Below are 27,914 nucleotides of genomic sequence, written 5' to 3' on the forward strand. Positions count from 1 at the left end.
CGGTGCTGTTCTGTGAGCTTGTGTGGCCTACCACTTCCCAGCTGAGCCGTTAATGCTCCTAGACATTTCCAAATTTGACGAACTGACTTGTTGGAAAGGTGGCATCCACATTGAAATTCACTGAGCTCTTCAGTAAGGCCATTCTACTGCCAATGTTTGTCTATAGAGATTGTGCTCAATTATATACACCTGTCAGCAAAGGGTATGGCTGAAATAGCTGGACCCACTAATTTGAAAGGGTGTCCACATTCTTCTATACATACAGTGTAGCTTATTTTACTTTGGTATCTAAAAATTCATATTTTTGTCGAGACCTATCAGCAGTTTATTCACAAAGGTCCATCAGAGAAAGGTCCATCATGTCTCAATCGACCAATCCACGCGATGCAAGGGCAGGCGCTGTGAACGCGCACGACTACGCACCTGTATAAGACTCCAGTCAAGATGCAAAGTTTCACATTGATTGCGGTGTTATAAAGGACTGTAGACACGATAACTTTTATCATACAAGCTTCAATTACATAAAATGAACAGCTAAAATAAGCACTCAGTTGTATGGAGCACGAGGACTATTCTGTGTTTGATAGGCCATCGAGAAGCGCCCTGATGCTAGTAGCAGCACCGGTGTTGCATTCTTATCTGTGAGGATGGGCGAGCTACTCAACCACAGCGGGATTTTGGCGTTGAACAGGACTTTGATGGATGATGACAAATTCGGCAGTCTGGAGGATATTGACGTGACCGCGGACGGCACCCCGATTCTAAGGATAATCATCTCGGTTGTTTACTCCATTGTGTGCGCGGTAGGGTTAATTGGGAACTTGTTAGTCTTTTTCCTAATGAGGTTAAGACAGGGCCGGAAGAAATCGAGTATTAACTTTTTCATCATCAACTTGGCAGTGACGGACTTCCAGTTTGTGTTGACTCTGCCGTTCTGGGCAGTGGACACCGCACTGGACTTCAGCTGGCCGTTTGGAGACGCCATGTGTAAAATCATCCTTTCCGTAACAGTTATGAACATGTACGCTAGCGTGTTCTTTCTGACTGCTATGAGTGTGACCAGATACTGGTCTGTCGCCTCGGCTCTGAAGAACCGGTCGAGACAGAGGTCGTGTTCGGTGAAATTGGTGTGCGCGGTGCTGTGGGTCTCCGCAACCATTGCCACAGCACCCACTACCATTTTCTCCTCAGTGACAGTAGTGGCTGGGGAGAAGCTCTGCCTCATCAGGTTCCCTGAGGGACATGACTGGCTCGCGCTATATCATCTCCAAAAAATTATCATAGCGTTCGTCATACCCATGCTGATAGTGTCCGTCTGCTATCTGATGCTCTTACGGTTTATTCGTCTGAGGAGCATGAACAACAACCACCCCAAAAGGAGGTCGAGGGTGACCAAATCTGTCACCATCGTCGTCCTCTCCTTCTTTCTTTGCTGGATGCCAAATCACGCCATCACATTCTGGGGTGTATTGGTAAAATTTAACGCAGTCAATTGGGATAAATCTTACTATTTGGTCCACACCTATGTATTCCCGGTGACTGTGTGCCTCGCACATGCCAATAGCTGCTTGAACCCAGTTCTGTATTGTCTCATGCGACGAGAATTCAGAAAGATGCTGAAGGATTTGTTTTGGAGAATTTCCTCACCAGCCATCTCCAAAGCCTGTACAATACGTACGTTTACGGGGACGTGCAACACACGTGTAACACACGACGACAACCAAGGGGTTATTCCGTTGAATCTTCTAGACACCACACAATGTCGACTATCCTTTATTGACAGACCGGATCTTCCCGCAATACCGGGTCTACCCGGAATGGCACCTGAAGATTCACAGTGCATCCACCAGACATAATGCACTTACTCTATGAAACGACTTGCTGTAATCAATTACGCATGCATTTGGGAACTATAAATGACAGAGTTCTTGAGTTCCCAATGTTGTCATTACCCACGGGGCACCAATTGCGCAGAGTAGGCCAACGGAGTGAAAAGCAGTATTTACAGAAATGTGGTGCGTCCCTGGCACGCACTCGGATGGGTAGGACATGTACTTGGTAACTTTACGCGCAATGATTACATGTTGATTGTAAGATCAGAGAGTCACAAATTTAGAGTGCACCGAAGTCAATATTCCCTGTGGATATTATACTCTTTGTTGGAATGTTGAGATGTTTCTTCTGTCGTCCATTCAAGCTCACACATTGCCGGTCAGAGCCAATGCACACATTTTTGGTACATCAAAATCGAAATAAATGTGATCATATTAATATGTTATCAGTGCTTCTGTTGTGGTATCTGAATCTATGGCTGAATGTAAAAGGGTCATTGCAATGTATGTGAAATAAAGCGCATATAAATTAAGCAACTTGGTTGATTGATATATTCAGACAATATGTTGTGTGGGTCAATTTGCAACATTCGAAAACGCTAGATACCAATTACTAACACTCATTAGATGTCGAGAAATTATAGAAGATATTCAATGCGTTATTGGAGATTACTTAATGCGCAAGGCCGCACCGCTGTGCTGTAACTGCGACGATATAATGGATTGCAAGTAGACAGTACATTATAAATAAAGATAAGCATATTTGTATGTGTATTTTCTTCGTTCATATAGAGAGTTTGAGAAGGTTGACAACTCCGGAAGCCGGCCTAAGGTTATCTACTTAATTTTACCGAGATTACACTTTCAGAAATAGTAATGACACTCAAATCTATTACTATTAAGAAAGAGGCCGGCCCGGACCAATTTAACCCTTATTTTCCCAAAATTGGTGCAGAGATCTTTGCTGTCCCTCTCACGCATCTTTCATTGGCGAGTGACACGATTACAAAAGTCTGGAAAGCAGCTTACGTCACCCTTTTACATCTTGGTCGATTGATGTATTCAGGCAATGTGTTGTACAGGTCAATTGGATAACTATAGTCCAGTTTGTAAACTGTCTGCACTGGAAACACCTTTGGAAAACCTGGTTGAACTCACAATTGAAAGACTTTCTGTATAATAACTCATTTGATCTCAATTCCAGTCGGGTTTTAGAGCCAAGCATAGTACAATTACTGCAGTAACTAAGGTTGTAGGTGATATTCTAGATGCTCAGGACAAGAAACATCACTGTGTTTAACTTTTTATTGACTTATCAAAGGCCTTTGTTGACCATTCCCTGCCAAAAAAGGTTGGTTTAAGTGTTGATGCATTGGATTGGTTCCAAAACGACCTTTCTGACAGAATCCAATGTGTAGCACAGAGGGTATGACATCTGAGTTTCAAAGGCTCATGAAAGCATTTCCCCAGGGCTCAATTTTAGGTCTGATCCTTTTTACAATGTATATAAATGATACAGCGAAGACTGTATGCTGATGACACAATTATTTATTCTAGTACATCTTGAAGGCTTTTCAGGATTTACAGTTGGCTTTTGATGCTGTTCGAATTGAAACTTGTGCTTAATGCAAGGAAAGCTACATTTATGGTTTTCTCTTTGAAAGTAGACACATGGAGTCACAGATTTGAACTCTAAAAAGTCAGCAAACTGATAAGGTCACCTCCTTTAATTATCTTGGGAATTAGTTAGAAGAAAAGCTGAATTTTAAACAGCACATTGATAACTTCACCATGAAACTGAAGTTGAAATTGGGTTTATTATTTAATGAACAAAACTTGTTTTACAACGTTAGTCAGAAAGGATCTTGTTCAAAGCACGTTGTTATCGGTGCTGGGTTATAGTGCCTGTATGCAGGCCTTAGCAGGTCCCGTAACTCTGGACACAGTGTATCATGGTACTTTAAGATGTATCCCCAACACCAGGTACTTCTCTCACCCATCACTGTGATGTGTATGCCCTGGTGCAATGCACCTCTCTCTCCATGGTGCAAACACACTGGTACACTTTTGTGTAAATAGATAGCATTGATAAGGCAGCCCCTTTTGTATCTCTGTTCCTTAATGACCAGATCAGTCACTCAATACAGTCTTCGTTCACAGTCGCTTCCATCCACGTCTGTTCCTAAGTCTAGAACTGATATGGGGAAACAATAATTTTTTCCCAGAATTCCCCTTCATCCTGGAACATGCTTCAAAAGATATTCAAGTTTGGGGAGTTAAGTGTCCTTCCCGGTTTTTAAGACAATGTTTTTGATAGCTGCAGTTTAATATTTTTTTATGTATTTTGTATTTTTTTCTTTTTGTATTTTGTATATTTTTTTGTGTTATGTACACGCTGCTATTTCCCTGTTTTGCCAGGTCGCCCTGGCAAGAGGTTTCTAACCTCAATGGGTCTTACCTGGTTAAATCAAAATAAAACTATTACGTTTGGTAGGTGTGGTGAAGCGTTTCCCAAACTCGGTCCTCGGGACAACATTTAGGTTTTTGCCCTAGCACAACAGATTCAAATAGTCAACTCATCATCAAGCTATGGTTATTTGAATCAGCTGTGTAGTGCTAGGGCAAAAACCAAAATGTGCATTCCTTGGAGTCCCCCAGGAACAAGTTTGGGAAACGCTGGGTGCTGGGTCATGATGAAATGAAGTAGACATGTACAGGTAACTGCCAAGATAAAGGAAACACCAACAAGTGGTTAAATAGGGCATTGCGCAACCACGTGCCACATTGGGCAACCAACCAGTCTACCAGTAGAGTCTGGAACTCTATTGGAGGGATCCAACGCCATTCTTCCACGAGAAATTCCATATTGGTGTTTTGTTGATGGTGGTGGAAAACGCCGTCTCAGGCATCGCTCCAGAATCTCCCATTAGTGTTCAATTGGGTTGAGATCTGGTGACACACACACACTCTCTAAACATGCTATGTTCCTTTGAGATCCCTCTTTCAAAGTCACAGAGATAGGTCTCTTCTAGCCACGGTAGCCAAAATAACAGACAACTGGGCAATTTTATACGTGACCCTAAGCATGATGGGATGTTTTAATTGCTCAGGAACCACACGTGTGGAAGCACCCGCTTTCAATATACTTTGGTATCCCTCATTTACTCAAGTGTTTCCTTCATTTAGTCAGTTCCATGTATATTCTCCACATATTCTCCCTGCACTCCTTAATAATGGATTAGCTCTATTGGATGACTAAATTAAATGGCATTACATTCTTGGAAAAATAATATATGCTCACTGACAATACATTAGGCAGAGAATTCCTTTGACATGCGTAATTTACGCCCAAAATGCATGGTGTGTGCACAGAAAATTAATCTGGAATTGCAGGCTCCAGTTGCCGTCTTGACAAAATGCCCAGCGTGTGTGCAAAGAATTCGGTCCTTCCTACATATCTAGTATTTAAAAAATATATATATATTCCTACTAATGACGTTGAATAATTTGGTTATTATGACATGTAGATATTGACCTAAATTGTTATTGTAAAGAATATTGTGGGAGGAACAAACAACGTTTTAGTTGAATGGTATGGCTGAAAGAGCTCGAACGACTGCATCATGTAAACTACATTTATAAAATGATACACCTAGAACACAAATTCAACAAACAGTTAAAAACTCAAAATCAAAAGGGAGTTTAGTTGATTTTAATGTCCATTACATATTGCACATGCAGCAGCTACTCAAATAACCCCCCCCCCAAAAGACATCCATTTAATTCATCAAATGCACTTGAATAAATGAAAGTAGAGTACAATAGACACAAACCTAGATGATCAATAAATTAAGAGCATGGAGGTGGTTGGATAATGCTCAGTGCATAGAGGTGGTTGGGTAATGCTCAGTGCATGGAGGTGGTTGGGTAATGCTCAGTGCATGGAGGTGGTTGGGTAATGCTCAGTGCATGGAGGTGGTTGGGTAATGCTCAGTGCATGGAGGTGGTTGGGTAATGCTCAGTGCATGGAGGTGGTTGGGTAATGCTCAGTGCATGCATAACCAGGTCCCTTCCATGACCATGCTTCCCTGTCATAAAGGACATCATCTCCTCCTGTCCTGTCCCTCAGTAATCCACTGATGGTAGTGTCACCATCCTGGTGAACTCCTCATAGTGCACCTTGCCATTAGACTTCACGTTGGCTTCTCTGAATAGCTCGTCCACTGCAAAGTTTAGAGGGGAAATAACTTCATGTTAATTCGCTGATCTGGGACCAACAACAAGTATGTTAGCAGGTAGAAACTTTTAAAAATTAACTCCATTCAAATTATGTGTTTTATCATTTGCAAATTTACACAAGAATCAGTTCATGCATGTGTTGACACATTTGGTATTTTAGTAGGATCCCCATTAGCTGTTGCAAAAGCAGCAGCTACTCTTCCTGGGGTCCACACAAAACATGAAACATAATACAGAATGACATACTACAGAACATCATTCATCATCAGCTCAAGCAGAGAACTACATACATTTCTTTTAAAAGGCACACGTAGCCGACATATGAATGAAGCCTACATATCAATACATACACACAAACTATCTAGGTCAAATAGGAGAGAGGCGTTGTGCCGTGAGGTGTTTATTTATCTGTTTTTTGAAACCAGGTTTGCTGTTTATTTGAGCAATCTGAGATGGAAGGAAGTTCCATGCAATAAGGGCTCTATATAATATTGTACGCTTTCTTGAATTTGTTCTGGATTTGGGGACTGTGAAAAGACCCCTGGTGGCATGTCTGGTGGGATAAGTGTGTGTGTCAGAGCTGTGTGTAAGTTGACTATGCAAACAATTTGGGATTTTCAACACATGAATGTTCCTTATAAAAAGAAGTGATGCAGTCAGTCTCTCAACTCTTAGCCAAGAGAGACTACATAGTATTTATATCAGCCCTCTGATTACAATGAAGAGCAAAACGTGCCGCTCTGTTCTGGGCCAGCTGCAGCTTAGCTAGGTCTTTCCTTGCAACACTGGACCACATGACTGGACAATAATCAAGATTAGACAAAACTAGAGCCTGCAGAATGAGGATGACTTGACCCACTGGGACAGACATCAACTCAATTTCATTGAAATGAGGTGGAAATAACGTTGATTCAACCAGTGTGTGCCCAGTGGGGAAGCTCCCATCTGCATGTGTATTTCCATAGGGTCTCTTGGAGCCACTTGGTGCATCACAACAGTCTAAAGTGGCCTTGTTTCTGCACCTATTTAAGCCTTTACACTCCTGTGAATTGGCCTATGGATAGGGCCACATAATAAAAAAAATTAAAAAAAGATACCCCCTTTTTCTCCACAATTTCGTGATATCCAATTGGTAGTCACGAACTTGTCTCATCGCTGCAACTCCCCCAACGGACTCGGGACAGGCGAAGGTCGAGAGCCATGCGTCCTCCGAAACATGACCTGCCAAGCCGCGCTGCTTCTTGACACACTGCTTGCTTAACCCGGAAGCCAGTCGCACCAATGTGTCAGAGCCCGGCCCGCCACAAGGAGCCGCTAGAGCACAATGAGACAAGGAAATCCCCCTCCGGCCAAACTATCCCCTAACCCGGACGATGCTGGGCCAATTGTGCGCCGCAACATGGGGCTCCCGGTCACATCCGCCTGTGACACAGCCTGGAACTGGTTAGGGCTACCTTGACATGTTTCTTACAGAAGAAATATGAAAAGCATAAGCATGGTAGAAATTGAAAGGGAACAGTTTAGAGATAATTAGACCAAGAGGTGAGTACAACAGTTTACCTGACAAGACTGAATACAAGCACTTGATTTTATGTGCATTTTACATTATGTACTTTTTTGCCCCATTTGTTCATCACAAAATGTGAAAATACTCTGGATACATTCAGAAATATAATATTCCTGTAAAATGTGTTGTAGTTGCAACATAAGACAGAACAATAAGAGGTTTGAGAGAGAGGTGTAATTGGTGTCTTAGTGGCCACACACCTCTCCAAAGTGTGCACATTTCCTAAGAAATGTCAATGCACTTTTATGACAAAAAAAAAAAGGCTTCAACTGTAAGGTGCTTTTTTGAGCTCCTAGCTGTGCTGTTGAGGAATTAGAGCGAGGACACGTGTAGTTATTTTGTTTGGAACACAACCCTGCAATCACACAATTACTGTTGTTGTTTAAGCAATCCAAGAACGGTCCATTATAAAATCGCAATCTGGGTCAGATGGGAATCGTTTGAAAGCTTGTTCTATTGCCAACATGACTAGCTAAGTAATACAATATGATATGAAAGTGCTATGATTTCAAAATGCAATTTAGGGAAACATATCGTAAATTTGGTGTGCATAGACTGGTTATCTGACAACGTCACGTGATTCAATGGGGTAGAAGTCATGTTGTGATTCTGGATGGCCAGTAGCTACCAACAATGACAAGAAGCTGCCATGAGAGGAATTGTAGTTTTATTTTCTTCTTGATAACATGTCTTGTTTTGAGGTGTTTGGACAGATGTCGTGTCTCTGCTAATATGGCAAACATTTGCTAGATAGCTAACCAACAACTGTAACAATGTATTTGAGAGACAAGTGCTCATTGTGCAAATTGATTTGTGTTTTCAATAAATACAAATATATTTAACATTTCAACAATCTAAGCCAACCCCATAGTTGCGCGGTTGTTGCTAAACACCCAACCAGTCTATAGAAAGGCATCATGAGTGCATTCAGGTGCGTGTGCCAAGGCAAATGTTCTTCACTGTAGACAGACTCATTCTGTTCAAAATAAACCAGGGTATGACGCCATGTCTTCTTGTAACTATACATCAAACATGGTGATCATAAACGCTGTATATGAAATTAGATCTATGACATGGAAATGTGAAGTGCACATTTGGACTCACGGGTGTTAAGCTTGTATGACATCAACGCAGTATTTATTATAATCCTCAACGTTTCCTCTTTCACAATACATGGAGTCCTCTTCATTTACAACGTTTCCCTCACGCAGACAAAACATTTTAACAAGTTGCCCAATTCCCTGGAGGGATCAACGTTTCCCTCACGCAGACAAAACATTTTAACAAGTTGCCCAATTCCCTGGAGGGATCAACGTTTCCCTCACGCAGACAAAACATTTTAACAAGTTGCCCAATTCCCTGGAGGGATCAACGTTTCCCTCACGCAGACAAAACATTTTAACAAGTTGCCCAATTCGCTGGAGGGATGGGGGCAACTTGTTGTCGCTGCAGTGCTCAAGTTCAGATCGCTTGTCAGTCAAAACCCAGACAGAGCTGTGAAGCACAGAGCCTGAGCTCTGACGTCATGTATAGCATGTTACTGTACAGACACTGAGATCCAATCTTGGTGTTTATCACTGTCCAAATCTGCCATTTTCAACCCATATACGGGTACAAGTGTTAAGGGTTAAAAGAGCTGAACTGATAAACTAATACCAGGTAAAGTTCTACCAGTTATATTTCACTTTTTATTTTATGTACCTCTACCATGTGTTCAGACCAGTGCAGATGATGTATAAGAGATTGTAAGAAGGAGCGAATTGAGACTGTTGAGCTGCACTTTCAGGGCCAGTTTCCCAGAGTCAGATTCAGCCTACCTACTGCTCCTGCATTATACAGCATTTTCAATAGAGGCTCCATAGGCATTATATCTAGTCTGGTCTTAATCCATGTCAGCTAAAACCCCTAGTGATAGAAACACATTGTAGGCTACCTTCTTTATCAGTTAGCTTCTCTCCCAGCTTGGTGAGCTTGGCCCGGAGCTCTGAGGCCAGGATGTAGCCCTTCTTCTGCTTGTCCGTCATCCTCATGGCCTCCAGGATCTCCGCCTTGGGGTCCTCCTGCTGGATCTGCCGATGCATCATGGTCAGGAAGGTGGAGAAGTCTAGCTCGCCCTTCTTATCTGGAGAAGGAAGGATATTAGTAGAACTAATCACCTGCAAAGGGCACCATTGATCCAAAATAGGCCTAAATGCTGCTGTTAAAGTGATTGGTTATCTGCTACATGGCCGAGTTGTGGTATATTTTCATACAACTGTACTGAGCATTGTTGATTATTCTTTACTTCTTCAATAAAATAACGTGTTAGGGATGCGTAGTGTGTCAATATGGCTGCATTTACACAGGCAGCACAATTCTGATATTTTTTCCACTAATGGATCTTTAGACCAATCACATCAGATCTTTTCACATCTTTTTCAGCGCTGATCTGATTGGTAAAAAAAAAAACGGAAAAAATATCAGAATTGGGCTGTCTGTTTAAATGTGTAAAATAATGAACTGCAAATGGGCATAAAGTTCAGAGTAACAGAGCAGGACAACTTCTTGACTCTGAGAAAAACATTCTGTTCAATATTGTAATCGGGAAGTTGGGGATTGATGGAAAAAAATTCTGTTGAGTCAAACGTGTTCTAACCAAAGCCACTTTCACATGACCAAATCAGTTAATTGGTTTTAATATTTTTCAGTACTTCCCCCAGGTTAAAAAGTTCAGTGCAGCAATTATGAAGAGCTGAGAGAAGATGAAATCGTTTTTTTAATGTAATAAATGTAATTGGAACAAGCTTGGGACAGATTTCAGCTAAAGTGTAGGTTACACTCAATGTGACAACTTCTCCCCTCTACCCATCCCCCAAGTGGCGGCTTGCCTGCCTACTAAATAATTTACAGCCAAAACCTCACTACGATTCATAGACAGTATGGCTAGATCAACAGGTGTCTAGAGCCGCCTCAATATTCTAATGGCTTCCGCTTCCCTGCTCGTTCCCTTCATCTGCACTGACCTTTAAACAAGCTGTGGTGAAGGAGAGGAAGTCCCTTTAGAACCCTCAAACTCAACCAGTTCCACTGTGTTTTTTCATCATTCCCATCTAATCAGGGACTGATTTAGACCTGGGACACCAGGTGGGTGAAGTTAATTATCAGGTAGAACAGAAAACCAGCAGGCTCCGGACCTCATAGGGTAAGAGTTGAATACCCCTGCTATAGACTATTGAGATGCCCCCAGGGTAAGTAACTCTAGACCAGGGCTCTCCCAACCCTGTTCCTGGAGAGCTACCCTTCACTCCAACACCAGTTGTAACTAACCTGGTTCAGCTTATTAACTAGCTAATTATTACAATCAGGTTTGGTGCGAAAACCTACAGGATGGTAGCTCCCTAGAAACAGGGTTGGAGAGACTTACTGTAGACTATTGACATTCCCCCCAGCGTAAGTCACTCTCGACCAGGGGTACTCAACTCTTACCCTACGAGGTCCGGAGCCTGCTGGTCTTCTGTTTTACCTGATCATTAATTGCATACACCTGCTGTCCCAGGTCTAATTCTGTCCCTGATTAGAGGGGAACAATGAAACTTTGAGGTCTTTGAGGTCCAGAGTTGAGTTTGAGGGCTATAGGCCAGTGGTTCCCAAACCTTTTATAGTCCTGTACCCCTTCAAACATTCAACCTCTTGCTGTGTACCCCCTCTAGCACCAGGGTCAGTGCACTGTCAAATGTTGTTTTTTTACATCATTGTAAGCCTGCCTCACACACACTATAAGATACATTTATTAAACCTTAGAATGGATGTGAGTTTTTGTCACAACCCGGCTCATGGGAAGTGACAAAGAGCTCTTATAGGACCAGGGCACAAATAATAATAATAATTTTGCTCTTCATTTCGCCATCTTACATATAAAACGTTATTTGTTAATTGAAAATTGTGAATAACTCACTGCAGGTTAATGAGAAGGGTGTGCTCGTGTATTTTCTGCACTATGCAATGATACTGGCAGCGACCATGTAATGCTTTTACAGCATACAGAAGTGCACTGGTTATCAAGGGGCAAAGTATTGACATGTTTTTTTTTTTTAAATTGAGAGACGAGCTTCAAGTTTTCTTTACTGACCATCATTTTCACTTGACTGACCACTGAGATGCCCCCATGGTAAGTCACTAGACTACTGAGATGCCCCCCCAGGGTCAGTCACTCTAGACTACTGAGATTCCCCCCAGGGTAAGTCACTCTAGACTACTGAGATGCCCCCATGGTAAGTCACTAGACTACTGAGATGCCCCCCCAGGGTCAGTCACTCTAGACTACTGAGATTCCCCCCAGGGTCAGTCACTCTAGACTACTGAGATGCCCCCAGGGGAAGTCACTAGACTACTGAGATGCCCCCAGGGTAAGTCACTCTAGACTACTGAGATGCCCCCCCAGGGTAAGTCACTCTAGACTACTGAGATGCCCCCCCAGGGTAAGTCACTCTAGACTACTGAGATGCCCCCAGGGTAAGTCACTAGACTACTGAGATGCCCCCCAGGGTCAGTCACTCTAGACTACTGAGATGCCCCCAGGGTCAGTCACTCTAGACTACTGAGATTCCCCCCAGGGTCAGTCACTCTAGACTACTGAGATGCCCCCAGGGTAAGTCACTAGACTACTGAGATGCCCCCCAGGGTCCGTCACTAGACTACTGAGATGCCCCCAGGGGAAGTCACTAGACTACTGAGATGCCCCCAGGGTAAGTCACTCTAGACTACTGAGATGCCCCCCCAGGGTAAGTCACTCTAGACTACTGAGATGCCCCCCCCAGGGTAAGTCACTCTAGACTACTGAGATGCCCCCAGGGTAAGTCACTAGACTACTGAGATGCCCCCCAGGGTCAGTCACTCTAGACTACTGAGATGCCCCCAGGGTAAGTCACTCTAGACTACTGAGATGCCCCCAGGGTAAGTCACTCTAGACTAATGAGATGCCCCCAGGGTAAGTCACTAGACTACTGAGATGCCCCCAGGGTAAGTCACTAGACTACTGAGATGCCCCCCCAGGGTAAGTCACTAGACTACTGAGATGCCCCCCCAGGGTAAGTCACTAGACTACTGAGATGCCCCCAGGGTAAGTCACTCTAGACTACTGAGATGCCCCCCCCAGGGTAAGTCACTCTAGGCTACTGAGATTCCCCCCAGGGTCAGTCACTCTGACTACTGAGATGCCCCCAGGGTAAGTCACTAGACTACTGAGATGCCCCCCAGGGTCAGTCACTCTAGACTACTGAGATGCCCCCCAGGGTAAGTCACTCTAGACTACTGAGATGCCCCCAGGGTAAGTCACTAGACTACTGAGATGCCCCCAGGGTAAGTCACTAGACTACTGAGATGCCCCCCAGGGTAAGTCACTAGACTACTGAGATGCCCCCCCAGGGTAAGTCACTAGACTACTGAGATGCCCCCCCAGGGTAAGTCACTCTAGACTACTGAGATGCCCCCCCAGGGTAAGTCACTAGACTACTGAGATGCCCCCCCAGGGTAAGTCACTCTAGACTACTGAGATGCCCCCAGGGTAAGTCACTCTAGACTACTGAGATGCCCCCCCCAGGGTAAGTCACTCTAGGCTACTGAGATGCCCCCCAGGGTCAGTCACTCTGACTACTGAGATGCCCCCAGGGTAAGTCACTAGACTACTGAGATGCCCCCCCCAGGGTAAGTCACTCTAGGCTACTGAGATGCCCCCCAGGGTCAGTCACTCTGACTACTGAGATGCCCCCAGGGTAAGTCACTAGACTACTGAGATGCCCCCCAGGGTCAGTCACTCTAGACTACAGAGATGCCCCCCAGGGTCAGTCACTCCAGACTACTGAGATGCCCCCCAGGGTAAGTCACTCTAGACTACTGAGATGCCCCCCAGGGTAAGTCACTCTAGACTACTGAGATGCCCCCATGGTAAGTCACTCTAGACTAATGAGATGCCCCCCAGGGTAAGTCACTAGACTACTGAGATGCCCCCCCAGGGTAAGTCACTAGACTACTGAGATGCCCCCATGGTAAGTCACTCTAGACTACTGAGATGCCCCCAGGGTAAGTCACTCTAGATTACTGAGATGCCCCCCAGGGTAAGTCGCTCTAGACTACTGAGATTCCCCCCAGGGTAAGTCACTCTAGACTACTGAGATGCCCCTAGGGTAAGTCACTCTAGACTACTGAGATGCCCCCCCCCAGGGTAAGTCACTCTAGACTACTGAGATGCCCCCCAGGGTAAGTCACTCTAGACTACTGAGATGCCCCCAGGGTAAGTCACTAGACTACTGAGATGCCCCCCAGGGTAAGTCGCTCTAGATTACTGAGATGCCCCCCAGGGTAAGTCGCTCTAGACTACTGAGATGCCCCCCAGGGTAAGTCGCTCTAGACTACTGAGATGCCCCCAGGGTAAGTGAGGGGCCCTTGATGGCGTACCTATCTTGTGGACCTGCAGGTGTCGGTCGATCTCACCGAAGGTGGGACTCGTCCCCAGACAGCGCATAACTGTGATCAGGTCCTTGGCTTCAATCTTCCCCTTGCGCTTCTTGTCGTACAAGGAGAAACATTCCTTGAACTCTACAGGAAGAGGAAAAACAGGTAAATAATGCACTATTGTTCTGGGTGAAAAGAAACTAAAAAACTAATCATGAAAATCCTTTCTAAAAACAGTGCATATTACAATGTCAAAATGCTTTCTCCTCACCAAGGAGGCAATTAAAATGTTCTTGTCTCACAAGTGTAGAGAAATAAGTAAATCATACTTTTAACCTCAATTGGGATTATTATTTTCTAAAATGCCCTTTTTAAAAAGACATTGCTCTCAAAGTTTGTCACAACATTTTACTCAACTGTTCAATATCAATTTATTGAAAAATAATGACATTATTTATGTCCCATGTGACCTCCCACACACCAAAAGAAAAGCTAGCAACAATATAGCACACCTTACCGTTGATCTGAGTTCCTGACAGGAATTTAGCCTGAGGAAAAACACAATACACCATGAATTGGCCTAAACATGTACAGAAATTAGTAAACACAAAACAATTCAATAGTTTTTTCTCACCATGTCTGTAGTCAGAGATCTCTCTTCTTAGAATGCAACTGGCTGACCTCACCTGTCTCCACACCCATCTGCCTGCCAGTTCTAAAGTCCACCACAGAGTACATGTTATTTAATACCGGTTGCTGTGGAAACCGAGATAGTGGATCCAAGGTATCATATAATGCTCTCCCTTTCTCTTCTATCAAATAGCTGTGATACTAATAACTACCTTATCATCTGTTATGACAACCAGGATATGTTCAACTACAGCATGGCCATCAGCAGACAAGTTACAGTATATGAAAATAATAGTTGAATAAAAAAAGTGACATTCTTCAGTAAGATAAGTAACTTTGTCCATATTAAAAGTAGGCATAAGTATGATTGATCTTGCTCAACTAATAGAACTCCCGCATTCAATTCAATACCATTTAATGTCTAGTGAAAGGACAATGACAGGATAGTGATGACACTGAATAATATATACATTTCCTGAGGTAGCTGCAATATATAACATTACCACTAGAGGTCATTGTCTATCAATCCAGCCATGTACTAATACGGCATATAATAATTTGGTGTGTGTATACCCTACATCTGGCGTGTACTCTGTATTCCGCTCAGTTGGTAGAGCATGGTGCTTAGAGCATGGTGCGTGCAGTGCCAGGGTTGTGGGTTCAATTCCCACGGGGGACCAGTAAGAAAAAAATATTAAAATGTATGCTCTCAATACTGTAAGTCGCTCTGGATAAGAGCATCGGCTAAATGACTAAAATGTCAAATGTAAATCTGCTATAGGAGACATATGACTTAGGAGACTGCTATAGGAGACATAAACCCTGATGATGTCTGTTATACAGTATATGCAAGTACAGTTAAGCATGTCTTCAAAGTTCATAAACATACACAAAGTGGAGTAACAAACATTTATTACTAAAAAGATCTGATATGAAAATGTTCAAACAACTTACTTGAAGCAATACAATGATGTTCAAGTACATCCAACACTGACCTTTCTTTGAGTTCATTTCAAAGTTTGGCTTATTTTAAATGAATACTGTAACATTGCATATTGTAAGATGGTTATTGTCATGTGGACGGGGTTGGGGGAGTGGTGGGGTGCAACTGTAGAAAAGAGGGGCCTTTCCCAGAATGCAGCACATCACTGTGCTCGATCCAACCTCCATGTGGCGCTTGCTGATGATGTCATTCTGACATTCGGGAGCGGAGCAGATAGACCCTTTATCTGGAGCAGGAAAGTTTCAGACCTGTCAATTCTACAGAAATGCAAGATATTGATGGAATCCATTCAGTCAGTATTAGTCCATTCCACAGGAGGCTGGTGATGGGAGGATGGCTCATAATAACTTTCCTTACTCCATGCAAACCTAACCTGGGTAACTAATTGTTAACACAAACTAGCATCATACTGGCTCCCAGGCTAACACAAACTAGCATCATCATACTGGCACCCAGGCTAACACAAACTAGCATTATCATACTGGTTCCCAGGCTAACACAAACTAGTATTATCATACTGGCACCCAGGCTAACACAAACTAGCATTATCATACTGGTTCCCTGGCTAACACAAACTAGCATCATCATACTGGCACCCAGGCTAACACAAACTAGCATTATCATATTGGCACTCAGGCTAACACAAACTAGCATTATCATACTGGCTCCCAGGCTAACACAAACTAGCATTATCATACTGGCTCCCAGGCTAACACAAACTAGCATTATCATACTGGCTCCCAGGCTAACACAAACTAGCATTATCATACTGGTTCCCAGGCTAACACAAACTAGTATTATCATACTGGCTCCCAGGCTAACACAAACTAGCATTATCATACTGGCTCCCAGGCTAACACAAACTAGCATTATCATACTGGCTCCCAGGCTAACACAAACTAGTATTATCATACTGGCTCCCAGGCTAACACAAACTAGCATTATCATACTGGTTCCCAGGCTAACACAAACTAGTATTATCATACAGGACACTCACCTGTTGTCACTCCTATCAGTGGCTGTCCTTAACGTGTAATGTGTAGTAGGACCAGGGCTCGGGGACGTACAGGTGACCGGGGTATTTCTTACGCAGCACCGGGTCGCTCCACAGCCAGGCCACCCACACGGCCACCAGGCACATGGTGACAGAGAAGCTGGCAAACAGAAAGAGGCCATTGGCGTCTGGGACAGAGCCCTTATGCCGCTGGTGGATCACAGTGGCTACCATAGCTAGGAAGGTGAGGAGGAAGAGTTGGAAGATCTGACCCTCTGTGACCAAGTACCTGAGAGGGTGTGAGAGAGGGGCAGAAGTGAGACCTGCAGTCAAGATACTTTCACTTTCTAGAAGGAAATACCTAAGAGTTGAGCCATGCTTCACACAGTGACATGTCCCATACTTCAGGTACTTTCAGTACGACATAAATCAGAGTACATTAATCACACAATGGAGTACATTTATCAATTAGAATTCAGCAAACCTCTATGACAGTGATCATCAACTAGATTCAGCCGCGGGCCAATTTTTTTCTTGAGCAGATGGTCAGAGGGCCGGAACATAATTACAAATAATTTGTAGACTGCAAATTGATTGCAAGAAGCCCAAACAGATATGACTAAAACAATAATTTCAAAACTTGCTTACATTTGTATACGATCACATATATCTTGCTACAGATTTCCAAAATTAAAATCACTTGGAGGTGAATTGCTGGTGTTTTTACAGTCTTATATGTCTAATAAATAAAAAAGTTTTACAAATCTTTGCTCAGAAAACTTTTCTCAAGTCAAAAGAAGGAAGTAATGAGGGGACTGACCAATAGTAGAGGGCACTGGGTCCGAGTAGCAGCCAACCAGACAGGGGCATCGTCTTCTCCTCTTTGAGGTGAGTAAAGCAGCCAGTGAAGTAGAGGAAGAGGATGATGAAGAAAGGAATATACCTGGAGGAAGAGAGAAGGAGAGAACTCAGTTGAAAACGAGTTCATGTCAACTCATTACAAACTCATTGCAAATACTGAACACTGGTCACTTTAATAATGTTTACATACTGTATATAGTGTATTCTAGTCAAGACTCATTCTATATAACTACTGCTGTACACACATTTTCTAGTCACATACTGTCATTGTCTATCCATACTATCATATACATACATATTTATATTCCGGACTCTGATATTGCTTGTTCTAATATTTCTTAATTCCTTTATTGAAATGTTTTGGACTTGCATTTGCTTATTGTTTTGTATTGTTCGGTATTAATCCACTGAACATAAGCTTTTTGCTAAACCCACAATAACATCTGCAACGTATGTGTACCCGAACAATAACATTTGATTAGATTTTTAGATATACAGACAAAAATATATCAAAGCAACTCAATTTGAAAAACAGTCATTGTTCAACCACTTGAAAAAGTTGTAATCTAAGTTATATTATCAACCAATAGCATGTTATGACAGTTAAGCAGAAGAGAAAATTCCATTAAAAGTGATTACCACATACCACATCAAATGTCCCAGTTGTTCATCATAAAAATAAAGAAGCTCAAACGAATCAATCTAAAATAAATAAAATAAGAAACATGTTCAAACAATATCAACAGCATGTTTGTTGTTGGTTGATATAAAACAGCATACATTTGAGCTCTACCAGGCACCATCCATTCATTCATCTCGGTTAACCCAGAACTATAATCTTGCATAATTTGGTCATATTGTATCAGAAGGAGTTGGGTGAAAAGCAGAAGACGTTTCCATCCCGTATGGACTAACAAAGTATATCTACCAGGCACCATCCATTCATTCATCTCGGTTAACCCAGAACTATAATCTTGCATAATTTGGTCATATTGTATCAGAAGGAGTTGGGTGAAAAGCAGAAGACGTTTCCATCCCGTATGGACTAACAAAGTATATCTTATCTAATAAAAAGGTGTAGCCTACCAGTGTAGCAGGTTTGAGGTCTTTGAAGATGGGGTTCTCTCTGACAGACAGGTGGAGCTGGTAACCACTCAGCAGCAGACGATGGTTGATGGAGTCGCCCACCAGGTGGATGCTGGCGCCCATCACAAAGGTGATGATGCTCAGGTACACAGCGGAGCGAGGCAGGGCCCTGGGACTCCGCTCAATCAGCTGCTCGGAGAGGGACGAGAGCACACACACATTAACAGGCATGTAAACACACACACACACACACACACACATTAACAGGCATGTAAACACACACACATTAACAGGCATGTAAACACACACACACACACACACACACACATTAACAGGCATGTAAACACACACACACATTAACAGGCATGTAAACACACACACACACACACACACACAAATGAACAGGCATGTAAACACACATACACATTAAGAGGCATGTAAACACACACACACACACACACACTAACAGACATGTTAACATACACACACACATTAACAGGCATGTAAACACACACACACACACACACATTAACAGGCATGTTAACACAGACACATTAACAGGCATGTAAACACACACAGACACATTAACAGGCATGTTAACACAGACACATTAACAGGCATGTAAACACACACACACACACACACACACACACACACACACACACACACACACACACACACATTAACAGGCATGTAAACACACACAAATGAACAGGCATGTAAACACACATACACATTAACAGACATGTTAACATACACACACACATTAACAGGCATGTAAACACACACAAATGAACAGGCATGTAAACACACATACACATTAACAGACATGTTAACATACACACACACATTAACAGGCATGTAAACACACAGTCAGTGTGCATGCACACACACGGGCTTAGTATAGCATCACAAATGAATCGGATTAATTCATTACATATTGAAAAGTGATTATTTTGGACACATTTGATTATCACTGTAGCTTCTTATAGGGCAACTGTGACTGTGAACTAACGGTATCAACCAGCGTTGCAGTTTGTGTTGGGTGGTTCCAGACAGCCACCCACCTTGAGCAGTAGGAATGGCGTGATGACATTGTAGGCCATGTGAAAGTAGTCTCCAGCACTGGGCTTGTTCAGGGGGAACCACTCCAGAGGGAGAATGATCTGAATTAAATCATGGATACAGCACAGGGTTGCATTCATAGCATAGACTTGAATGCTGATATAACTAGGCTATTTGTCTGTTACACTTTGTTATTTACTCAAATATATTATTGTAGCAGGGTGGTTCCACACCAGGACAGGCCGGAAATATTTTGGGTATCACGGATTGTTATGGCAATTCTCACATAGAAACTTAACTGGAATGAAATATGATTGACATGCTTTTTACACTTGCAACACAATGTTTTTTTTTTCTTTGAAAATCCTGTTGACAGTGTCTCCTGTAAGAACCTCTGATCCATGAACAGTACGTGATACAGACATCTCAGTGTCATTGTACTCCTTATTGCAGGCCTGGGCAACTCCAGTCCTCAGGGGCCTGATTGGTGGCACACTTTGCCCCAGTCCCAGCTAACACACCTGACTCCAATCAACTAATCATGATCTTCAGCTTAGAATGCAATTAGTTTAAATCAACTGTGTTTACTAGGGATGGGGGAAAAGTGTGCCACCAATCAGGCCCCAGAGGACTGGAGTTGCCCATGCCTGCCTTATAGTGTGCTTTAAAATATGGAATATGTCTTGAACATTCATTTATTCAACATAAAACATTAATATCTCAAAGTACATTTTTTGATGTAGCATATTTTTTTTACATTGTTTAGAACAATATAGTCTTAAAACTGGTCAAATTTCTAGAGTGGCTCTCTGGTACTTTAGAAGATATGACCCATTTATAAATGTATAAATCATAGCCCTCCTTTAGGATTGCACATTCAGCAAATCACCAGCAGAGGGAGTTCCATTTGAATCCATTTTCCCATTCACTCTGTTGGTGGTGGAAATAAAATGCATCGTAACTTCAGAATTAGCAGACAACCAACTCTGGAAATGTGATGTACTTCTAGAGTATATTGTTCCAACCAATGTCTTAAAATTAGGAAAATCAAAAAGGGTACTTATGAGTTTTATGTTGAATAAATGAATGTGACAAATTGAATTTCAGAACTTAAACATATTCCATATTAGATTTTTTTTTTTTTAAATCTATAGTTCCATATCGCAATATTATTGTGGGCGATATCATATCGATACTTTGATTACAAGTATAGATTTTCTTTTTAAATATCAAACTCACCAAAACTCAACCTATATCTTGTTCTCCATCTTTTTAAATAGTGAGCCAACATGTTTTCAGCACTTTTTTCCATGACTGATCAAAACTAATTTCCCCATGCTCTCTCTTATCTCTCCGTAGCAGACATAGTGTCTCAAATAGCAGAACCGTGAGAATCGCAATACACGTCGTATCAGCACCTAAACATGGTGATAATGACGTATTGTGAGGTCCCTGGAAATTCCCTACTCCACACACTAAGGAGTATGACTGCACGGTTCACGGATCATAGGGTCTTACTGTAGTGGAAGAATGAGATGGTGATCTACTCGAGACTAGCGACTTGCTGGCGCTGAAGCCCAGCTTGAAGACTCAATCATGATTCATGACATTGTTTGGATGGCTGACCATCTGTGGGCTATCACAGAGGTCAAACACACCTTCTCTGTGGTTTCCTCCGGGGAGAGACGTTCCCATGGAAGTGCTGGGGTCAGTGACGCCAGGAGAGATTGGAAAACTGATGAAACTTCCATAGACTAAATGAATGTTACTGTGTGAATTAAATTGTCATGTTTGGAATGTTTCAAGAGTTCATAAAGCGCAACGAATTTGAATATGTTTTATTGTACTGTATTGTTACAGGGAAACTGATATTTTGTTAGTCGGATTGCGGATAGTTCAAAGAGCAGCGACACAGGGGTGTGCTCCTACCATTTAAATTCAGCTGATTAGATTAGAATCTGGTTGTGTTTTCCTGTCTTTTGCTTTTGATTGCAAAGTGTAAAGAAATGTTAATTCAGGTTGGGGATGAGTTTCTGCTTGAATTTGACAGTTTGAGAACTTGCTAGCAAGCTGCTGTGTCGCGCACTGCTTTTTCTTTTAGAGCTGACTCTGAACTGAAGACGGGTGTAACTACGTTAAGCCTATTGGTGACAGTCATTTACTCTGAGTATTCTGTAATGTATCATGTACACTTTCTTTCTTCTGTTCATTATTTTGTGACTAAAATGATATTAGTTGAAATTAGTAAATTGATTCCTCTTTGTACAGATTAATTGACTATACGCTTATAATTTATGTCTATCGATAGTTGTTTTTTACACTACACATTCTTGGATACCACCTTGACATCTCTGATCTGCTTGCCTCAGTAAATGACTGCTAGAACATTGGTTGCCAGGATAAGCCATTTGTAACAAGTCTCTTAATAATTTGATAACGGTGCAAGTTCGAGACATGTTAATTCTATTCAGAGGTAATTCAAGGCTCGCTGCCTTCACTAGGTTTATCCAGAGATGTACAGGTCCTGTTGTATTTATTCACATAATATTACAGTCAGATTGATCAATGTAGTTTATTATTATATTTAACATACTTTCTACATAATCATTGGATAATTTCAACCAAACTACATAACAGCAGGCATGTATAGGTCTAAAAAGGGTTTACATTTTGTATTAAATAGCTTGTTTGTTACAATAGTTAAAAATGGCGTGGCTATACATGAGAATGAAGGGTATGGTTTGTGCCAGACAACATTTATCAACCTATTAGAGTGTCAATCAAATAATGTTTGTTCGTGTTCATTCATTATGATTTGTTATGACAGTTTTAAGACAAGTCATGGAATCTAAATGACTTCGTTAACAAACACCAACACAAAGTTAACCTGCACTTCCAACACATTGAACAGGTGGGGAGTGGAAATGTGTAACAGCCTGTTCAAATACACCTCCACATGAAGCTTCTATGGTTGACTAGAGTCATCCATCATGGATTTGTGTCATCAATCATTTCCTTCAAGATGTATTGCATTGTTATGGAGTCACATACTCTATGTGGTAGGCCTATTCCTCTTTGGGATATGAGGTAGTCTAAAATGGCCACTTTCATCATGATTTCCTCAAAAATGGTTTGTAATACAAATGTAAAAAAATATGTCAAATATCCTTTACCCCAATGAAGTTTCTATGTAAGAATTTCCATTTTTTTATGTAACCTTTATTTAACTAAGCAAGTCAGTTAAGAACAAATTCTTATTTACAATGACGGCCTACCCCGGCGAAACCCTCCCCTAACCCGGACGACACTGGGCCAATTGTGCGCCGCCCTATGGGACTCCCAATCACCGCTGGTTGTGATACAACCTGGAATCGAACCAGGGTCTGTAGTGACACCTCTAGCACTGAGATGCAGTGCCTTAGACCGCTGCGCCACCCGGGAGCCCAATTGCCAGAACAACCTGAGATACCCACATTTTTTCAAGCTGTCCTGGTATGGAATCTCTCAGCAGGTTGTCCATACCATTACAATGGGCCTTCCAAAGTCCAGTACCCAGTTTTGCACTGTGAGATAGAACCACAGGTCAAAGTGGAACTGTGGCCTCTTCATTGATGACCCTTTTGGCTTGGACCCTGGTTGGCTTTAGAGAAAGACACATTATGAAGTATGAATTCCCTCCAACTCCAAAACAACATTATACAGAATGACAATGTATGAACAAGACGTTAGCCAATATGTAGGAACACAACAGTGCTGTGGTAGGCCTACACCAATATGAAAACACATAAATAATCATTATCTTTCTGTTCATGTAGCCTACTCTATTATTCATCACTATTACTGTTGTTGGCCTTGATCTACCTCCGAGGTTAATAACACCAGTGGGGGAAATAGGAGGAGGACATGTAAATAAATAAGATGCATGTTATTCAGTGGGCTGTTTGCCACGGTGGATACACAGTCCAATGCATGTCTTGTACAGGACCCATCTGTTCCTAACTCTCTGCAAATAATGGGCAACATAAAAGCCAAGATTCACTGTATTGTATAGCTGTGCTTGACAACCTTCACAGCCAACATCATTTGAAAGCATTACAGGCTGACAACTTCCCTGTCCTTGGTCACATGACACTGACCATGAGCACATTACAAGGCAAGAAGAACTTCAGCCAGCAAACAGAGGCAATAACTAACCTAGTTTAGAAAATAAGGGGCAGTTTTGAGTGGCAGACTGATATGCCTTTACAGTATATTTTCTACTGACACGGTCTGACAGTAGCCTAGCGGACTAAACTCCACGGTGCAGGAAGTTTCTGAATAACTTCAACAGAGTGGAGCCGAGACCAGGCTTTGTGGAATCTAGCTCTGACTACATCAATTCGCCCAAGGTCAATACTTCGAATATTTTAAATTATTAAACGCCCACCTTGTACACATGTTTAAAAGCACTCGAAGCTTTTGGAACAAATAAAACCACTCGTGGACCAAAACGCTATTAGTTGGAGAACCCTGTCTTACAGCAATGAGCAAACATGCGTGGTTGTATTTGAATTAACTATGATTGAAACAGTAACGTTATACATTTCAGTAAGCAAAGAAAGGTATGCAACTACAGAGGACAAACATAAGTACAAGTGGGGCGTTTCATAATTTACATTTGACAAGTATTGACCATGGGCGAATCGATGTCGTCGGCGCTAGATTCCACAAAGCCTGGTCTCGGCTCCACTGTTGGTAAAGTTGATCAACTTCCTAAACCATGGGGTGGAGTTCAGTCCGCTAACAGTAGCCTAGTCTTTATTATTTACGTTTCGTTGATAGACAAAAGCCTGAGACACTTGGGCTTATCAGGGCGACTCTTTCGACGTGCACGGTGCCTTCCAACCACTGCCCCGCTAGATGGGAACATGAAATACTTGCCGATGATATAAACACGTTAATCACAAGCAAACTGTTCAAACCTGGGGTTTGTTGACGACCGGGGTGCATCGCTTTGACGTTTCCGTACCGCAGGTTGCATTCTCTTCCCGATGTCCTCCAGTCCTTCGACGAAAATTCCCTCCTTATTTTTCTTCTTTGGTGTGGTTAATCGGCGGTTGGCATCCAACCTTATGGTGCATTACCGCCACCTACTGTACTGGAGTGTGGGCCGAAGACAGAAACTATTGTAAATCCTGCCTGCCAGTCCCATTTTCCTTTAAAAAGAAGATAAGAAAACATTTGGGACTGTATCTAATGACGTTCTACTCAGTATCCTCTTTAAACTCATTTCCTGTATCCCCTTCTCCCTCAAACTGGATCTCAGTCTCTCTCTTTCCCTCTGATACTGCCCACACTGTGTCAGTACATGCTCCACTGTCTCTGTTTCCTGGCAATATTCACACTCTCCTGTTGGATGCTTTCCTATCCCATTTAGCGTTTTATTCAACCAGCTGTGTTCCAGCCTTCGACTTTTAAAATATAGCCTCCTCTGGGCCCGGTGATGGTCTGTGGGCCCCCTATGTCATTTGAATACCACCCCACCATGCGCAAGCATTAATTGTTGACGCGGGTCCATCACATTTACAATTTGACAAGAAGATCTTTCTTTAATGTAGGCTATATGATAAATGATCCCACTGATGGTTTCACCAACAAAATGTTTTTTTGCCACTACAAAAGCATGATATTTTTGTGTATTGATGACAATAAATCAAATTAATTAGTTAAATAAATCATACTATTCAATAGTTTCAATACCATGTTAAGATAATGAAATTCATTCTGGGATTCATTGTGCAAATACTCTCCAAAGCGTTGTTGTTTCTGTCATTGTTTTAAGCAACAGTTGAGCTAGCTATCAAGAGACAACAGCCGAAAAAAAAATTAAGAGAGAATGTCGAGAATAGAAAATTACAGATTCAAAAATCAGCAATGTATCAACACAAAAGTGGAGCCCAAAAGAGGAAGGCCAAAAATGAGAACGCAAAGGAGATATCAAAATTAGTTAAATTAGATTTGTTTTTCAAATGCAGTTCAAGTTCAGACATTGCTAGCAGAAGCAATGTAGCGGGACCAGAAAAGGATGTAGGTTTATCATCGCCAGCAGCAGCTTTTAGCGGGTCAAGTGAGCCAAGGCCGAGCTGTTCCATCGTGACAGAAGAAGCAACTTTGACAGAGGAGGATACAGGTTGTCAAGTATCGGCGGATACAACCCTGAGCACAAGCCAGGCCGGACATGCTATCCCCGGGCCGGGCGGGGAGGAAGAGGAGCAGGGCGAGGCTAGAATCATGGCGGCTGAGGAAACAGGTGGAAGTGGGACAGACGGCCTTTTAAAATTTCTGGCGACAGGATTAAATGTCAGGAATTGCGAAAAACTGAGTTTAAATGTATTTGGCTAAGGTGTATGTAAACTTCTGACTTCAATTGAATATATATTCCCCGCTCCTTCAGTCATTTGAAACCTCAAATCCCCTGTTCAGGCTCTAGGGCCTGAGAGAGTGGGAACGCACGAGTCAGTAATCTGTGTAGCTCCTCAGATGCTAAATCTTTAAAATCCAGAAATAGCTCAGCTGCAGAAACATTGATGACAATCTTTCTTTACTTTTTTCAACTTGCGCAGTGCCGTTTACCACAAAGTCTCTCACAACCCCATCTTTAAATCCAGCCACCCCTAGTTTGGGAAACAAGGCCTTAGACTGTGGATATAATATCCGTGAGGTGATATACTGTGTGTTTGTAATACATATCCATTATTTGTGTATAGAAATGATCAGGTGATCAATATATTTTGTGTACAAATAATGTTTAAAAAGGAAGAAAACGAAATTGAAGCAATATCGAGAATTCCTCCATGTAACATTCAGTGGATTGATTCGTCATAAACAGTTTGACTTCCCACTGCTCCAGTCTCTTCCTGCTCCTCAGTGGATTGATTCTTCATATACAGTTTGACTTCCCACTGCTCCAGTCTCTTCCTGCTCCTCAGTGGATTGATTCTTCATATACAGTTTGACTTCCCACTGCTCCAGTCTCTTCCTGCTCCTCAGTGGATTGATTCTTCATAAACAGTTTGACTTCCCACTGCTCCAGTCTCTTCCTGCTCCTCAGTGGATTGATTCTTCATATACAGTGTGACTTCCCACTGCTCCAGTCTCTTCCTGCTCCTCAGTGGATTGATTCTTCATATACAGTTTGACTTCCCACTGCTCCAGCCTCTTCCTGCTCCTCAGTGGATTGATTCTTCATAAACAGTTTGACTTCCCACTGCTCCAGTCTCTTCCTGCTCCTCAGTGGATTGATTCTTCATATACAGTTTGACTTCCCACTGCTCCAGTCTCTTCCTGCTCCTCAGTGGATTGATTCTTTATATACAGTTTGACTTCCCACTGCTCCAGTCTCTTCCTGCTCCTCAGTGGATTGATTCTTCATATACAGTTTGACTTCCCACTGCTCCAGCCTCTTCCTGCTCCTCAGTGGATTGATTCTTCATATACAGTTTGACTTCCCACTGCTCCAGTCTCTTCCTGCTCCTCAGTGGATTGATTCTTCATAAACAGTTTGACTTCCCACTGCTCCAGTCTCTTCCTGCTCCTCAGTGGATTGATTCTTCATATACAGTTTGACTTCCCACTGCTCCAGTCTCTTCCTGCTCCTCAGTGGATTGATTCGTCATAAACAGTTTGACTTCCCACTGCTCCAGTCTCTTCCTGCTCCTCAGTGGATTGATTCTTCATATACAGTTTGACTTCCCACTGCTCCAGTCTCTTCCTGCTCCCCAGTAGCGTTGGTTAATCAGAGAACAAAAGCAAGGCCTATGTGTTTAGTACTGTGTTCTAGTTCTATAGTCAATGTAATACTACCAGAGGTACCACTGTCTGTCCCTCATTGTAGTATATCTGGAGCTCTTGCTCAGCTACCAGTTTATTCATCCATGCTGACATAATGTGAAGAACATTTCATTGCCCCTTCAGCATTGTATCTTGTCATGACTTCACCTGTATCCAACACCAAGAAGTCATAGTGGGTCACTTCACTTGTTCACCTCTTCTCCCAGGCCCACCCCCACCACAGTGTCCAGTTTAATAATAGTAATATAATACAAATATATGCCATTTAGCAGACGCTCTTATCCAAAGTGACTTACATTCATGCTTGTATACATTTTAAGTGTGGGTGGCCCTGTGAATCGAATCCACAATCCTGGCATTACAGGCACCATGCTCCAC

At 42.4% G+C, this 27,914-nt stretch overlaps 3 protein-coding genes across 4 annotated transcripts; 1 reads left to right on the forward strand and 2 right to left on the reverse strand.

Moving 5' to 3' along the window:
- Nucleotides 1-476: 476 nt before the first annotated feature.
- On the forward strand, nt 477-2,365 carry LOC115202711 (relaxin-3 receptor 1-like). The gene has a single exon (XM_029766774.1). The coding sequence runs from the start codon at nt 648-650 to the stop codon at nt 1,854-1,856; it is 1,209 nt and encodes a 402-aa protein (XP_029622634.1). The 5' UTR covers nt 477-647; the 3' UTR covers nt 1,857-2,365.
- Nucleotides 2,366-5,528: 3,163 nt separating this feature from the next.
- LOC115203522 (calmodulin-like protein 4) lies at nt 5,529-15,345 on the reverse strand. Its single transcript, XM_029768284.1, has 5 exons — nt 14,702-15,345; nt 14,585-14,615; nt 14,071-14,211; nt 9,572-9,760; nt 5,529-6,055 (listed from the first exon to the last, which is right to left on the reverse strand). The coding sequence occupies exons 1-5, from the start codon at nt 14,702-14,704 to the stop codon at nt 5,958-5,960; spliced, it is 462 nt and encodes a 153-aa protein (XP_029624144.1). The 5' UTR covers nt 14,705-15,345; the 3' UTR covers nt 5,529-5,957.
- Nucleotides 15,346-15,592: 247 nt separating this feature from the next.
- On the reverse strand, nt 15,593-24,809 carry LOC115203521 (ceroid-lipofuscinosis neuronal protein 6). 2 transcript variants are annotated; one of them, XM_029768282.1, is made up of 8 exons: nt 24,668-24,809; nt 23,229-23,346; nt 19,709-19,807; nt 18,642-18,830; nt 18,202-18,257; nt 17,515-17,637; nt 16,698-16,983; nt 15,593-15,957 (listed from the first exon to the last, which is right to left on the reverse strand). In XM_029768282.1, the coding sequence occupies exons 1-7, from the start codon at nt 24,724-24,726 to the stop codon at nt 16,713-16,715; spliced, it is 915 nt and encodes a 304-aa protein (XP_029624142.1). In that variant the 5' UTR covers nt 24,727-24,809; the 3' UTR covers nt 15,593-15,957; nt 16,698-16,712. The 2 variants fall into 2 exon arrangements, with proteins under 2 accessions (XP_029624142.1, XP_029624143.1); XM_029768283.1 differs by lacking the exon at nt 24,668-24,809 and having other exon boundaries at nt 23,180-23,295.
- Between the last annotated feature and the right edge of the window lie 3,105 nt (nt 24,810-27,914).

This window comes from Salmo trutta, chromosome 12, assembly GCF_901001165.1.
Source record: "Salmo trutta chromosome 12, fSalTru1.1, whole genome shotgun sequence".
In the NCBI taxonomy this organism is placed as follows: Eukaryota; Metazoa; Chordata; class Actinopteri; order Salmoniformes; family Salmonidae; genus Salmo; species Salmo trutta.

What these genes read in the sequence shown, in the direction of transcription:
- LOC115202711 (XM_029766774.1), top strand. Translation starts at nt 648, where the DNA reads ATGGGCGAGCTACTCAACCACAGCGGGATTTTGGCGTTGAACAGGACT.
- LOC115203522 (XM_029768284.1), bottom strand. An exon ending in GTCAGGAACTCAGATCAACG is followed by an intron (nt 14,212 to 14,584) that starts GTAAGGTGTGCT and finishes CTCTTCCTGTAG; the next exon opens with AGTTCAAGGAATGTTTCTCC. An exon ending in CCTGCAGGTCCACAAGATAG is followed by an intron (nt 9,761 to 14,070) that starts GTACGCCATCAA and finishes TTCCTTCTCCAG; the next exon opens with ATAAGAAGGGCGAGCTAGAC.
- LOC115203521 (XM_029768282.1), bottom strand. Translation starts at nt 24,726, where the DNA reads ATGCAACCTGCGGTACGGAAACGTCAAAGCGATGCACCCCGGTCGTCA. An exon ending in CGGTCGTCAACAAACCCCAG is followed by an intron (nt 23,347 to 24,667) that starts GTTTGAACAGTT and finishes CTTTCTCTAAAG; the next exon opens with CCAACCAGGGTCCAAGCCAA. An exon ending in CAACTGGGACATTTGATGTG is followed by an intron (nt 17,638 to 18,201) that starts GTATGTGGTAAT and finishes CTCTTCCTCCAG; the next exon opens with GTATATTCCTTTCTTCATCA.